The sequence below is a fragment of the Saccoglossus kowalevskii genome, chromosome 10 (assembly GCF_978046115.1).
Source record: "Saccoglossus kowalevskii chromosome 10, keSacKowa6.1, whole genome shotgun sequence".
Taxonomy (NCBI): Eukaryota; Metazoa; Hemichordata; class Enteropneusta; family Harrimaniidae; genus Saccoglossus; species Saccoglossus kowalevskii.
In genome coordinates, this window is record NC_140650.1 from 16,452,151 (window position 1) to 16,465,733 (window position 13,583).

General features: G+C 33.3%; 1 protein-coding gene across 2 annotated transcripts; it reads right to left on the bottom strand.

Moving 5' to 3' along the window:
• Nucleotides 1-811: 811 nt before the first annotated feature.
• LOC100377049 (alpha-tocopherol transfer protein-like) lies at nt 812-13,185 on the bottom strand. 2 transcript variants are annotated; one of them, XM_085504307.1, is made up of 6 exons: nt 12,979-13,185; nt 10,544-10,628; nt 8,443-8,882; nt 8,007-8,203; nt 5,817-5,927; nt 812-5,014 (listed from the first exon to the last, which is right to left on the bottom strand). In XM_085504307.1, exons 3-6 carry the CDS (start codon nt 8,813-8,815, stop codon nt 4,778-4,780), a joined length of 918 nt encoding a protein of 305 aa, XP_085360433.1. In that variant the 5' UTR covers nt 8,816-8,882; nt 10,544-10,628; nt 12,979-13,185; the 3' UTR covers nt 812-4,777. The 2 variants fall into 2 exon arrangements, with proteins under 2 accessions (XP_085360433.1, XP_002740576.2); XM_002740530.3 differs by lacking the exon at nt 10,544-10,628.
• Nucleotides 13,186-13,583: the final 398 nt, after the last annotated feature.

A 13,583-nucleotide genomic window follows, 5' to 3' on the forward strand; every position in this document is an offset into this window, starting at 1 on the left:
GGGGACTCGTCACCTGCGAATGCGGCAAACGGCCATAGCGTGTCGTTGTTTACAAACAAGCGTCTACCCATGAGCCTTTGCGTTTTAGCGTACGTTGTTATCGTCGCTAGGGACTCAATTCCCGCGCATGCGCAGGTGACAACACCTCCGCTTTAAGATGCGCAGATTTGCAACAAAATATTATCAGGCCTGGTTTTCATGATATAGTAGCTGCGTTTTATCTCAATCAAGCCAGTGGTTCTCGAGATAATAGGGGAAAAAGTTTTGACACAGACACACGTACATACGGACTGACAAAAAGACGTACATCAGAGCGAAGTTACAATTTGAACAAATATATAAAAACGAAAGGCACAGTGTAGATATGTAGAGGGCGATATACTCAACACAAAGAGTTTTGATAATCCACAAGTGAAGATTAAATTGCCAAACTGAACAGACTTTGAAAGATGGATTTGCAGCCAACCAAAACACCCAGTCACTGAAATCGTCTGGAATACATTGCTCACCAGCCCAGAAATATAAAATTTGTCTCTATTTAATTTAATTTAACTCTAAAAACACAAACATTGGTATCCCAATCACACCACAGTGACCATTTTTAGTTAACTGAATTGGTAGATCACATAAATCACATACAACTGTTTCCACACAATATTTTTAATAGTATAGCATAGATTTTAGTGAGCTCAGAATTTACAATAAGCATTCAACTTATTTGGAATTCAATTTTCATCACTGAAATTTGTTCACAGATTCAGTCTCAATATGACTTGACAAACTGTCACAATCAAAGGAACATTACAGTATATTGTATAATAAATCAAATTTTATTACTGTCTCAGATAAAAACATCTTGATAAATTTACAGTATATTTACATCATTATACACTAAGCGTTAAAATGTATAAATAATTTTGATTTATCAGCAAACGTCAATAACGCAGTATTTGAACTTGCGTTCCCCTGATTTATCTACACCTACCTAGAAAACATGCACTATGTATAATTGATAAAAACAAATACTTCTTAATTTATTTGAAGTTTTTACTTCACAAATTATTTAACGAAATCTCCAGTATTAGTAATCAGAACTTGTTAAACACCACTCTCATGTGGTTACCTGCTCTATACAAGGACAAGTGTCCTTTTTTTGATTTACACTGTAATATGACAATTAAAATATGCCGTCAATTGAAGACAGTATGTAAATGTAATGCTGCTTGGTGTATTCATTTAAGTCCTGCACATGAAATTAACACTAAATAAGCACCCTGAATTAATGACCACCCTGAAAGTTTAAACAATGACAATAATGAATTTTCCCTCGTAAACAAACAATGTTATCATAAACATGCTCATCAACAGGTTGTAAACTGCAAAGAATTTAAATCAACACTCTCATTACTTGCTTTCACTTAGATACACACAAAGACCCTGAAAGGCAGTGGTGATTGCATTGATAAAAACATTGATTTTCCCACAATCCACAGCACTCTACTGACAATAAAATATGATTGAAAATATGTGTGCATCAGTGTGACAAGCCGATATAATGGGACACTTATGCACGATATTTGCTATGACACAACTAGCTGTGCTAATTCACAGGCCCATCATTGACACAACAGAAATAGTGATCTTTTTAATACAGCTATGAATTTGTAATTTGGTAAAATAAAATTCACATTTCATAATCAAAATAAGTGTAAATACAAAAAAAATCAGGGCCGGGCCACAACATTTTTGTTTGCGTCTCAAGTCACCTAAACATTTTATGAATGACCTCCCCAGCCGTCCAACAAGCCAATTCCAATTTGACGCACTGGTGTATGTATCTGAGCGAAATTAATACAGTGCTTACGGCTATTAAGGGACATACAGCAAAATGCCTACCTAATATAAATCGCCATTCTTGTACTATAGTATGTGCAACTCGCAAAATTATTTCTGTGAATGTGCATTGCGATAAACATACAAATTGGACTTGTATCAGACGGTTGCTTGATGTGATGACCACCGTTCTTTAAAATTTACAATCGAATGTGGATTGTGAGTTGGATCGGTAAATAATAGCAAAATCACTTTCACAAAGCAAGCAGCCATGTTTCATTTGACATAAAAGTGACATATAATGGGTACATACATGTATTGCCCAATACAAAAATGGTCAATGTGCAAAGACAAATACAATATTCTTTCAAGGTGAGAGTACTGATTATTATAACATACTGAGGTATTTGTAGCTACAAGCTTGTTCAATAATGTTAAAGTTTACTGTAAAAATATGCCAATGAGATAAAATAATTCATTCTAAAATTGAATTTTCATGGAATTTGATGCATAATTCGAATTGCCACCAAGTATTTTGACACTCCATTTGTATATATATGCATATTTGAATAATAAAACCTCCAAAGTCACATCCTTGCACAAAGAAGATCAACAAAAGCATTGAAACAACTATGCTAATTTGTCACATCAAACTATGCAAATTTAGGCTGGCGGTGCACAGCACATAGAAAATACAAGGTTACCTCTGTTAAAGCACAGTCACTCTACTAGGAAAGTTACATGTTTGTTTTCTCCAAAAACTCAGGAATAAATCAATGAGTTGTTTCTGTGTAGATCAGCTTATGTGCTGCCATGAGTCTTAATCAAAATGAACGGAAAAGTTTGAAAATTGCCTGATTGGCAAAGATGCTCTCTCTCAGTGGATGCAGAGTCTCGGGCATGTTGAAGGTAACATTTATTCTAGGAATTATATTTAAAATTCAGTAATTTCACTCTGTTCGCTGTTGGTTGTTAACTCAACATTGAAAAAAGTAACAAGAATTCATCTGCAAACATTTACATATACATCAAGGAATACATATACATCAAGGAAATTATTAAGTTAAAAATGAAAGAAACATTAATTCAATAATCATTATTATTATTATTATTGTTATTAGTATTATTATTAAAATTATCTGCTTCATTTATATATATAGTTTTAGGTTATTATAAATCACCCTCTAAGACAGTGTAATTCATTTGTTTCTGAGAAATCAGACTAGATTAGCCATTGGCTATTTCTGGTTCCTATTTTACCTGTTTTAATTTGTTTTGTAAATTACAAGTGTACATTATTAGATAAAATAAATATTTGATTGATTGATATGTAAAATGAAACACCGAATAAACCAATCATTTGACAGAATTTAAAATAAGTTACATAAATCGCCATGACATTTGTGGGGTAATGTGGTTATTTTCAACTGTGATGTGGTGTATTCATGCTAAATTGTATTCTTCAGCCAAAGGATACACAGCGTTACTGTGAATAACCATACCCACAAACATCATAGTATTATATAACTACACACATCTAACATTGTAAATATAGCACATAACACAAGCATATAGAACACAAGGCACATAGCAAATATTGCACATAACACTAGCACATAATTCTAGCAAATATAAAACATATCAAATAGAAAACATAATACAAACATAGCAAACATAGCACATAACAAATATAGCACATTACAAACATAGCATCACAGTATTATATCACTACACACCTAAAATTGCAAACATAGCACGTAACACTAGCACAAATTAACTTAGAAAACATAGCACATAACAATAGCACACAGCAAACATACCACATAGAAAACAATATAGCACATAACACTAGCACATATAAAACATACCACATAACATTGCAAACATAGCACATAACACTGGGACATACATGTAGAACACATGGCACACAGCAAACATTGCACATAACACTAGCACATAATTCTAGCAAATAGAAAACATATCAAATAGAAAACATAACACGAGCACATAGAAAATATAGCACATAATTCTAGCAAATAGAAAACCACATAGAAAACATAGCACACAACAAACATAAGTGCACAATATGCCAAGAACATATCGTGAGCACATAGACTGCATAGCACATAACCAACACTGACATAATAAAAACAAACATAGCACATAATAACCAACACCAGCACATATCCAATGTGTGTTTTCAAGTGTGCTTGCCAGTATTAACTCTCAAATGGAGTACATTGTAAGCAACACTCTATTTGGCAATGTGGTAAGTTCATTATATTATGCAGATTCAAAATGAAATTCAATTATCATTTTATATTGCACTCAAAAAATTTCGATAATTTGACATAATTCCCTTGTTTTAAAAAAAATTGTACATTTTGTAAATTAGGTGTTACTGGACACTGCAATGCACCCAAATCCTAACACACACATATGCAAAATTAAGTTTCTGGTCAAATTCTCTGAAATATATACTGGTACATATATTCTATTGTTAAATCTTTATAAAATAAAAATTGAAAAATTTTGATAAAAACTTTTTAAAAAGCAGTGACACGAGCATGCATTTCGAACTAATGCACAGATTTTTTCCTAGGACCAACTAATATAATGGACATGCTATCAAATCCTTTACTAAAAACGTGTCACTGTCATACAGAAATGAATAATAAAAGATATGTCAAACTTAATGGCTGAGTATAGTACCAGGTACTGTAAAATACTTTTTTTTTGCTTGGAATTAATTTTCACTGAAGGAATGATTGAGTGAAAATAAAATCCAGCGAGTATACAGCAATATTTTACATTCAACTCGTCTGAAATCAGTGAAAAATAAATTCCATACAAAACATCCCATCAGCGAGAATTAATTCCAGCTAAAATAAAAGTATTTTACAGTATGGTACACCGAAACACCAACAGAAAGATAACAAACGCATCAAGGTTCACTCACAGACACCCCACCATTCCCAGCTACACTTCCATCACTGTTTTTAACCTTTTTAATTCCATATTTTGTAAATTCTTTGATTACTTCTTCATGTGCCAGGGCTTTGGCAACCACCATTTGTATCAAGTCGTCTCTAGATGAAGTCAGTCCTCCATACTCGCATGGTAAAATCATTGCCGGCACTTTTGCATGTAGGCTTGATAAGTCATGTGCATGTGTGTGAATCTGAGGAAGTAAACGTAAATATCAGGTTTATAACAAAACTGTAATTAGCTCTAGTATTAACACACACATTTACGTAAACTACAGAGGTGGTTCCGTGATCAAAATAAGTACAATTTTAATGATTAATTATTCAACAAATTTGTGGTTTACATGTGCTTCTATTGCAGTTATGTTTTCAACAGGGAAAATAGAGTATATATACACTAAATTGTGGATAATTGCAACACTTTTCTTAACATCAAGGGGATTCCTTCACCTCACCTCAATGAGAGTTCCTTGATGTGTATACTATGAATCGAAATTAAATCATTTATTAATTAATTTTTTTTTAAAAATGGCTGACAGCAGAACACAAAACTACCGGGGGTATACACAAATGTGTCTTATAAGTTTAAAACTATGATTGGTCAACAGATTTTTTTTAAATATGCTCAAGTGTTGATTGAAATAGAATAAAATAAATATTTCAATGTTGTGTATATAATGTGTTCTGCGCTGGTGATGCATGGTGTTTATATTATTTGTAAATCGTACTATTAAACATCAATTAATTATATTACTTAAGTACTACCACTGTTTGAATATTTGAATATAAATTAGGGTGTAAAGGAACCCACAATCACAGGTGCATTGTACATAGTATGTTTTGGTAACACAATATACCATAATTATAACACTGTACATACTGGAAATGTTTTATGTGGAATTTGATCAGATTATGAATTGTGTATCCACTGTGTGAAGTGGTACGAACAAATTCACTTTGCTATTATAATTCTGTCAAAAGTTGTTTAACACCTACCCTTTCTTTGACTTTTTTCTTCATGAATGGTTTGATCATTGCCAAGACGACGTCAAGAAGACGCGACTCGTTTATGAAATGTATTGCCTTTACTCGCACTGGAATTGAGTCCTGGAAGGTTGAATATAAAATGTTTTTAATTTGTTGTTGATCTATACAGTATTTACTGTAAACGTTTAAATTCTGGCTGATACAACTGCTGGTGAATTGATAATTTAAGGATGCTGGAGTCGAATTGAAATATACTGATCAATTAACTGCACATATGTGCAATGCATTATGGGAATATGTTGTACTTAATGGAAAGCTATTATCATATTGGAATAAATCTCCATTTTTGAAATGTTTTTAATAGTTATTAAAATTTGTTCACACTGCTCAATGACAAGTTTTTTTTCAACAGCATCTGAATAACTTTTATCAATATTAAGAAGCAGCCTATTGGCTGATATAACTCCACTGTTTGTGATGCATGCTCTGAAAGCAATGACTAAGAAGCAATTTAAATTTAATGCTAGCTGCTTTAATATTGCAAGACACCAATTTCTTGATTTTGTTGTAGAGAATATTTCACTAAAAGTAGAGAATGGAAGATATCTTTACGCAATGGACAAATCTAATAGACGTCTACCAAAGCTGCATGTGTACAAGTATCAAAGAAAGACACAAATATTCACTAAAATGAGAATTTGAAGATATCGTCATGAAATTCCCATATCTGACAGAGATTCACCCAAGGTACCTACAAATAAAGTTACAAAGCAATCGGATTAGCAGTTTTCAAGAAGTCAAAAATATAATTTTTTACCAAAAATTACAAAAATATTCATCAAAATTAGAGAATTGAAGATATTGTCACAAAATCAACAAATCTGACAGAGGTCCACCAGATGTACCTACATATACAATATCAAAGCAATTAGACTAACAGTTTTCAAGGAGAAGTCGAAAATATAATTTGTTACCAAAAATTACAAAATTAAATTAAAGAAATGAAGATATCATCGCGAAATGAACAAATCTGAGAGAGGTCCACACAAGGTACCTACATACTAAGTATCAAAGCATTTGGACTAGCTGTTTTCAAGAAGTCGAAAATAGCATTTTTGACCAAAAATGACAAAAATATTTGCTATAAATAAGACAATTGAACATATCCATCTGAAATGAACAAATCTGAGAGAAAACCACCCAAGGTATCTTCCTAGAAAGTTTCACAGGTATACAGTTTGTGGTTTTTAAGAAGAAGTTTACAGTATATTTCAATTCGACTCCAGCATCCTTAAATTACATTGCCATGGACAACGGCGAAAGACGACGGACAATCACTCATATGATAAGCTCCGCTCGACAAAGTCGACAGCCGAGCTATTAAAAGCACAAAAAAGATGCCCTATATAATCCTAATTCAGCAAGAACCTCCTTAAAAGTTGCTTGTGTTGCTGTAACCTGCTGATTTTTTAAAAAAAAATTACACCAGGGAAATGATGAATGATACATAGTTTTGTGACATTCTGAAAAATTTACAATTCTGGTATTAATAATTGCGACTCAACAAATTATTTCCATTTTTCCGGTCATCATGCACTTCAGTTAAATGCTCCTTTTTTATTTTAATTTTGCATTCTTTGTGTTTTTCATACTTGTATATTTCAAAAGATACAAATATAACAAACACATAATTAAAACTGACAATTTCATTTACTTAAATTTTACTCGTCAAATTCATGATTTAAATATTAATAATATGACTAAATCCCTCCTTCCTTAATTATGGGTCAGTTTACTTAGTACTGTAAACTGTAAAAGCATTTATTTTTACTGGCATTTACTTTCATTATTTGGATTTTAAATTTGGAAAAAAAAACAATGAGTTCTATTTTTTGTGCACATGTTCATGTGAATTTAATTTGGCTAACTTGTCAGAGAAAATAGTAAAATTAAAACCCAGTAAATAATTATTGCATTTACAGTACTAAAATCACACCTACCATTCATCACACACTAAACTAACTCTGCATCCTCAAGGGCTTACCTGAGACTAGTTAGTGGAAAGATTCTATTTTTCTTCCCAAAAAGAGATGAAAATTTCACATTTAAAACAATATCATAAGTGATATTTGTATGCATTTCTATGTAGTACACAACATTTTTCAAAGAACTATTATAAATACCGGTATTTAGTAATACCTGGTTAATGATAGGAGCTATTTTTCTTGCCATTCTTGGTCCGATATGAGTCATGTGATGCATACCAATCCCTTCCATATCGATGATAGTAACAACACCGTTTATTTGAACTTCCTCATCACGAATTCTCAGGTCCATGAGCATCAGCGGTACTTTAATTAAGTCATAAAGAGTGAACTTTTCCACATCCCAAGTTCCTAACAAGAAGAAACACATATATACAATTATTAAAAAAAAAAAAATTCTTGCCACGTTAAAATTTGGCATAAACAATGTATTTTAGATAAGCTGTATAAAATCCTTTTCAATTAGTAGAAGATCTCAGCATATTTCAAAATTCAAAACACATGGTGAAAACATGTTAATTAGTATGGAAGTTAACTAATTAACATATGCAAATTAATTCAACAGAAGTGTTAGATACCGATAGACCTACCAGCTCTGTAAATACTGATACTTCGTCCTAGGTTATCTTTAAACGAAAGTGTAGCCATGAAACCAGTTTCCATTGCATCCCTAATGCTAGCTGCAGTAAAATCCCCATATAAATCCTTCCGGTTAGTCCGCATGGTGCACCAATTCACCAGCAGCGTGAAAGCTCGGTCAACTTCAAATTTCCGTGCCCGGAGAAAAGCTAGAAGGAATAGATTGTCTTTCGGGCAGAGTAGATCAGGTCTATCATGCAATCTCTTTCTAATTTCAGCCAATGCTTTAGTTCGTACATCAGGCGTTTCTCCGAGTTCTCGCTTGGCTGTTTCTGCCAACTTTTCAGAGAGAGTCCAAACATACGGCTCGTGATCTGTCTCCATATTAATAATCGCACCAGAAATGATATAGAGCTTTGAGATGAATATATATTATTTTAATCCATCAACTCTGTACGAAAAACATAGAGAAAATGATTTAGAATACAACTAAAACAACTAATCTAAAATAATTTTAGAATCTGAAATACAAAATTAGCTAAAATATTTTGTCTACACTTGAGAAATTCTTGATAAACAATACTTCATTTGGCAAGATTTGATAATCAGGTGAGTATATAAATAGTGCATATAGGAATTTTTCCCTGTGTTTCAAAAAACTGTTATGTTTACAGTGAAAAATGTAATGTTTTTCATCACCCACATCATTAGAGTCACACTTGTTTATACCCTGTCAATTTTATTTATTCTCCCGTGACAGCCTGTTTCAATTAGCAAGAAGTGGGCTGAGATACGGGATTTGGTTAATGCTACTCTGTTTTTGTTTTTTTGTTTTTTATACCATCCAGGTATTTTTCGAACTTATAATTATTTTTGAATGTTTTATATGTGCTTACATGAATAATGTACATGTATTATTTATACTGTGATTTCATGACAGCATAATTGGCTTTCATTGAAAAGAATATAAAAAAAATTTCAGAGATAATTGATTAATTTTCAAAACTAAATATTAGCCAATATTTTAATAAATGTATGTTTCTTTTTATTCGACAATATATTGATTATTTAGAAATAACAACCAGCATTTTTAAATAAATCCAGCGTAAGCCAATTGTAATAATCTGTGTAGGATCCAAAGCGGATGAGCGGGATACCCATTAGATCGATATTTAATTATGTGCGTACATACACACATGGGTGGTCTTGAACCGTCAATGGTGACACCAAATTAACACAGAAATCAGGTACGATATCAAATCGACAATCTTGATGAAAATGAGACAGGATTCAGCGTAACTACACATAAATCAATGTACATGAAATCATAATCTATATCCCAGTAACAGGATTTATTACCGTAATTGTCCGAGTATACAAACACATTAAAAAAAAATTTATATTTCAATGAATGTGTACACAGCCAATGCATATTTTTTTTTTATATGTGCTTCCATTGGAGATGAGCTTTTTAAAGAACAAATTTAGTGTAATGAATAATTTGACCAATTATTCAATCCAGGTTGTTACTTTCAATGTAGAATATACAATCTTATCATATACCTCGTATTGCCCGGCCTCGTAACGCTATGGGAATCCTGATGCGCGAGCCGTGCAATAATTTTCCATATCACGCCCGGGCCCCGTTTACCATATTTGGTAAACGGGTCTATTTCCTGGAACTACTTTCTGTTTATAAACAACGCGCGTAATTTGCGTCTGCGCTTCGATAATGGCTGACGATATTATTCTGTGGATGGAAAATATACCGAAAACGCAAGTTGCACTCATTATTACCCTGACAAAAGCCAGCATTCCACCACAACCAATCATAAATATAACTGGTCACAAAAACGTGTCAAGTTTACAGCACTATGATACTCACATTCAGCTGGCATCGGTGTCGCGGGATACACCCAGCGACATCGATGCCAGCTGACTGTCTGACGATATTGTATCTCAACGGAAAATCGTCGGCGCATTTCAGATATTCTTGGTTACGCCAGAATCTGGAACTGTAAACCAAACTGCTTCTTGTCAAGCAATTGTTTCTCGTTCACCGACTAAGGTTTTTAACAACTGTGAAATTAACGTGTCTTTACCCGTCTTTACCTGTGGCTACAGCATCAGCTCCAAGAAATCGTTCGTTGTCGGACGGTCAGTAAATGACCAACTTAGCTGGACTGTAGTCTCCATTCTTAAGAAAGAAAGTTTATAATAAGTTCGTATTTATTACTGTTAAAATATTGTTATAAATTTATGTTCATTTGCTGTTTCATTAAAACGTAATTTGTGGATATATTTGGTGACATTAGTTTGTCTACAGATCCCTGTCACTGAGGTCATGCGGTACCGGTCTATTGTGTGAGAGATGTTGACGCGTTTGCGTCATTTAGAATCCATCGTATAAATTCGCACCAGTAAAAAGGCCCGTATCGAAACCCGGATGAAATCGAATAGGTTTTCTTTTGGGGCAGACGAGCGAAAAATAACATAACTAAAGACTTTTTTTTCATATAAGGTATATGATAAAACCTTTATGGACTGGATACGGCTTTTGCTGCCCTCGATCATACGGCTTACGCACCCTCGAAAGCTCGGGCGCTTCCGCCGCACGACCTCGGGCCACAAAAGCCGTATCCAGTCCATAAAGGTTTTATCATATACCTTATATGAAAAAAAAGTTAGAAAAAATTGAAAAAAAAAATTGAAAGGAAATGAAAATAAATTTCCAAAATTAAACCAGACAATGTTAAAATAGCAATTTTTTATCATAGTCTAAATAACAACAATCTTTTTTCAATCTCCCCGGCAAAACCAGTTTTAAAAACAATGTAGTATACTAAGCTACTAAACAACAAATGCCTGGCATTCACTAACCCTTTGCTGGTTGCTAATGGTTATTTGCATTTAGACTATTTATCTACAAACAAGTAGGTCATGTTTGCCACCATTGGTAAGCACTTTTTAAACCATGAATTTTTGGAGAAAATATTCATCATTAAACACAAGAAAACTATAATATATGTCAAAGTAATACTTAAATTTTCTCCCTCTTTATCAAGCGGCTCAACAACTTAGTAACTGGTTACGAAAAAACACTACTAGTATTATTGAACACGGTATATAAAACTATTTTTAGTGGATGTTCTGAAATAATGCCGGTATTGTAACAGCTTTTGTCGGGCAATGTATCACCTGATGGCGTGAATATCCATGGTTGTATATGTCTAGGGGTGATGCTATTGTGCAAAATTTGTTAAACGTAAATTTGAAAATAAACACATCACCTACATAGTGTGAACACTTTAAAGGAATGAATTCTGATTTTATGGAAGAGCAATTTTGAAAATTGATGCAATCCTTTTCTGCAAATGTGAAATTAATCATCCTGAATTGTCATTGTATCAAACGAGTAATTGTTGTTATCCAGTCTGAAATTCCCGGATCAAAGCAATAAAAACAGTACAGCTTCAAGATTTGTTTTTCTTAATGTACTATTCAAACATGCATAAAATTATGATATTTTAAAGTGAATATTGTGACGTTTACCATACCATATCACCAGCAATATTTCACACTAAACGTCACGGTAACAACGATAAATCATATGCGTCATAATCATGTGATTAGAATAGTAGTCATGTGATAAGAATAGGATGGAATAAAGCTTAATGTTACTTTATCTCAAAATATTAAATATGGATTTCAATCACACAGGTTTAGGCATGCACAACCGGAAAAAGCTACTCATTTCATGCATTTTGGGGGGGCCAACCATTTGAAATCATAGGAGGGTGGGTGGAAGAATTTTAGAAGTGCAATTTTGTTTGTGGCGTACGTCTTACCTGTCACTTTTTATTTTATTTTCGCGAGCATGTCATTTCTACAACACCTCGCATGTTGTTTTTTCTCTTGAAATTTAGCTTGCAATTTTTTTTTTTTCAACACATTTTTCAGCTACCCTCACGATTTCATACAGTTAAAAAAAAATGTTTGTTTTTGATCAACACTGGTTTTTAAAACCTGTATTAATGCACGACTTGGAAATGTTGATTTTAATCGGGAAATATTGCCATTAATGATCTACATCTGTATGTCCATTTTTAGGATACGACTTCAATAAAAACCATTATTATTATTACATTAAAATACCTGCATATATGGTACCAATACATTGTTTATGATAGGAAGGCTATAAAAAAAAGACTACTTTTAATTGGTTGGCCTTAAAATGGTGGACCAGCAACAAACCATGCTATAGCAGGTAGACCCCTATGGCCCTATTTCTGCCTTCAAATGTAGAGACTGTGTGCAAATCGTTTTGGAGAAAGGCATTTTCAAAGTTCGGTATTTTCTGCTTCTGCGTTAATTGGTGTCGTTCCCATTATTCAATTTTTTTGTCTGCACTAACTTGTATTATTTAAAACTTCAAAAGTGTATATCTCAATAACTTATAATGAAAATTGCAATGATTCAGACCCCCTCCGTCACATATATTCTTTGGTACACGCCTAATATCTAAATTTATAATACATTGTACTCACGATTTACTTGTGTTTTATGGCCGCCTTCAGTGCCCTCGTATCAAACATGAATACGTTTTTCCAGATTACGTAATCACTGTACCGTTGATTGACTATTCGCAACAAATGTTTAAGACCCAATCCGACCGCGACACTGCGAAATATCCCAGGGAGAAGAATCTGAACACCTGTGTTTACGTACCGCAGCAAGGCCGGATCTAAGGGCCAACGCGCATGCGTCATACGATGAGAACTTTCACCCCTACTTTCTCTGTCGCGACGTGACCTCAAAGGAAGTGTTCATATTTTATTGCCCTGGGAGGCTGGTAATGAAGAGGATATGACAAAAGTCCGACGAAATACATTTAAAATACAAAAACAAATCTATCATTAAAGAAAGCCGCTTACATCATCCCTATTTAATCTCTCACAGTTATTAGAACGATTGGCAGCCGAGCGGTTATCTATGGGGGGGGGGGGGGGGGTTAGCTGGTACAGTTATACGGGAAATAAAAAGGGCTTTTTACAATTTACAAGGAAAAAAAGACGTTTTTACAGTATACAGTGAAAATTGAATTTGCAATGAATTTTGTCAACTAGTCGTTTTACAGTTTCGAAAATGTAAT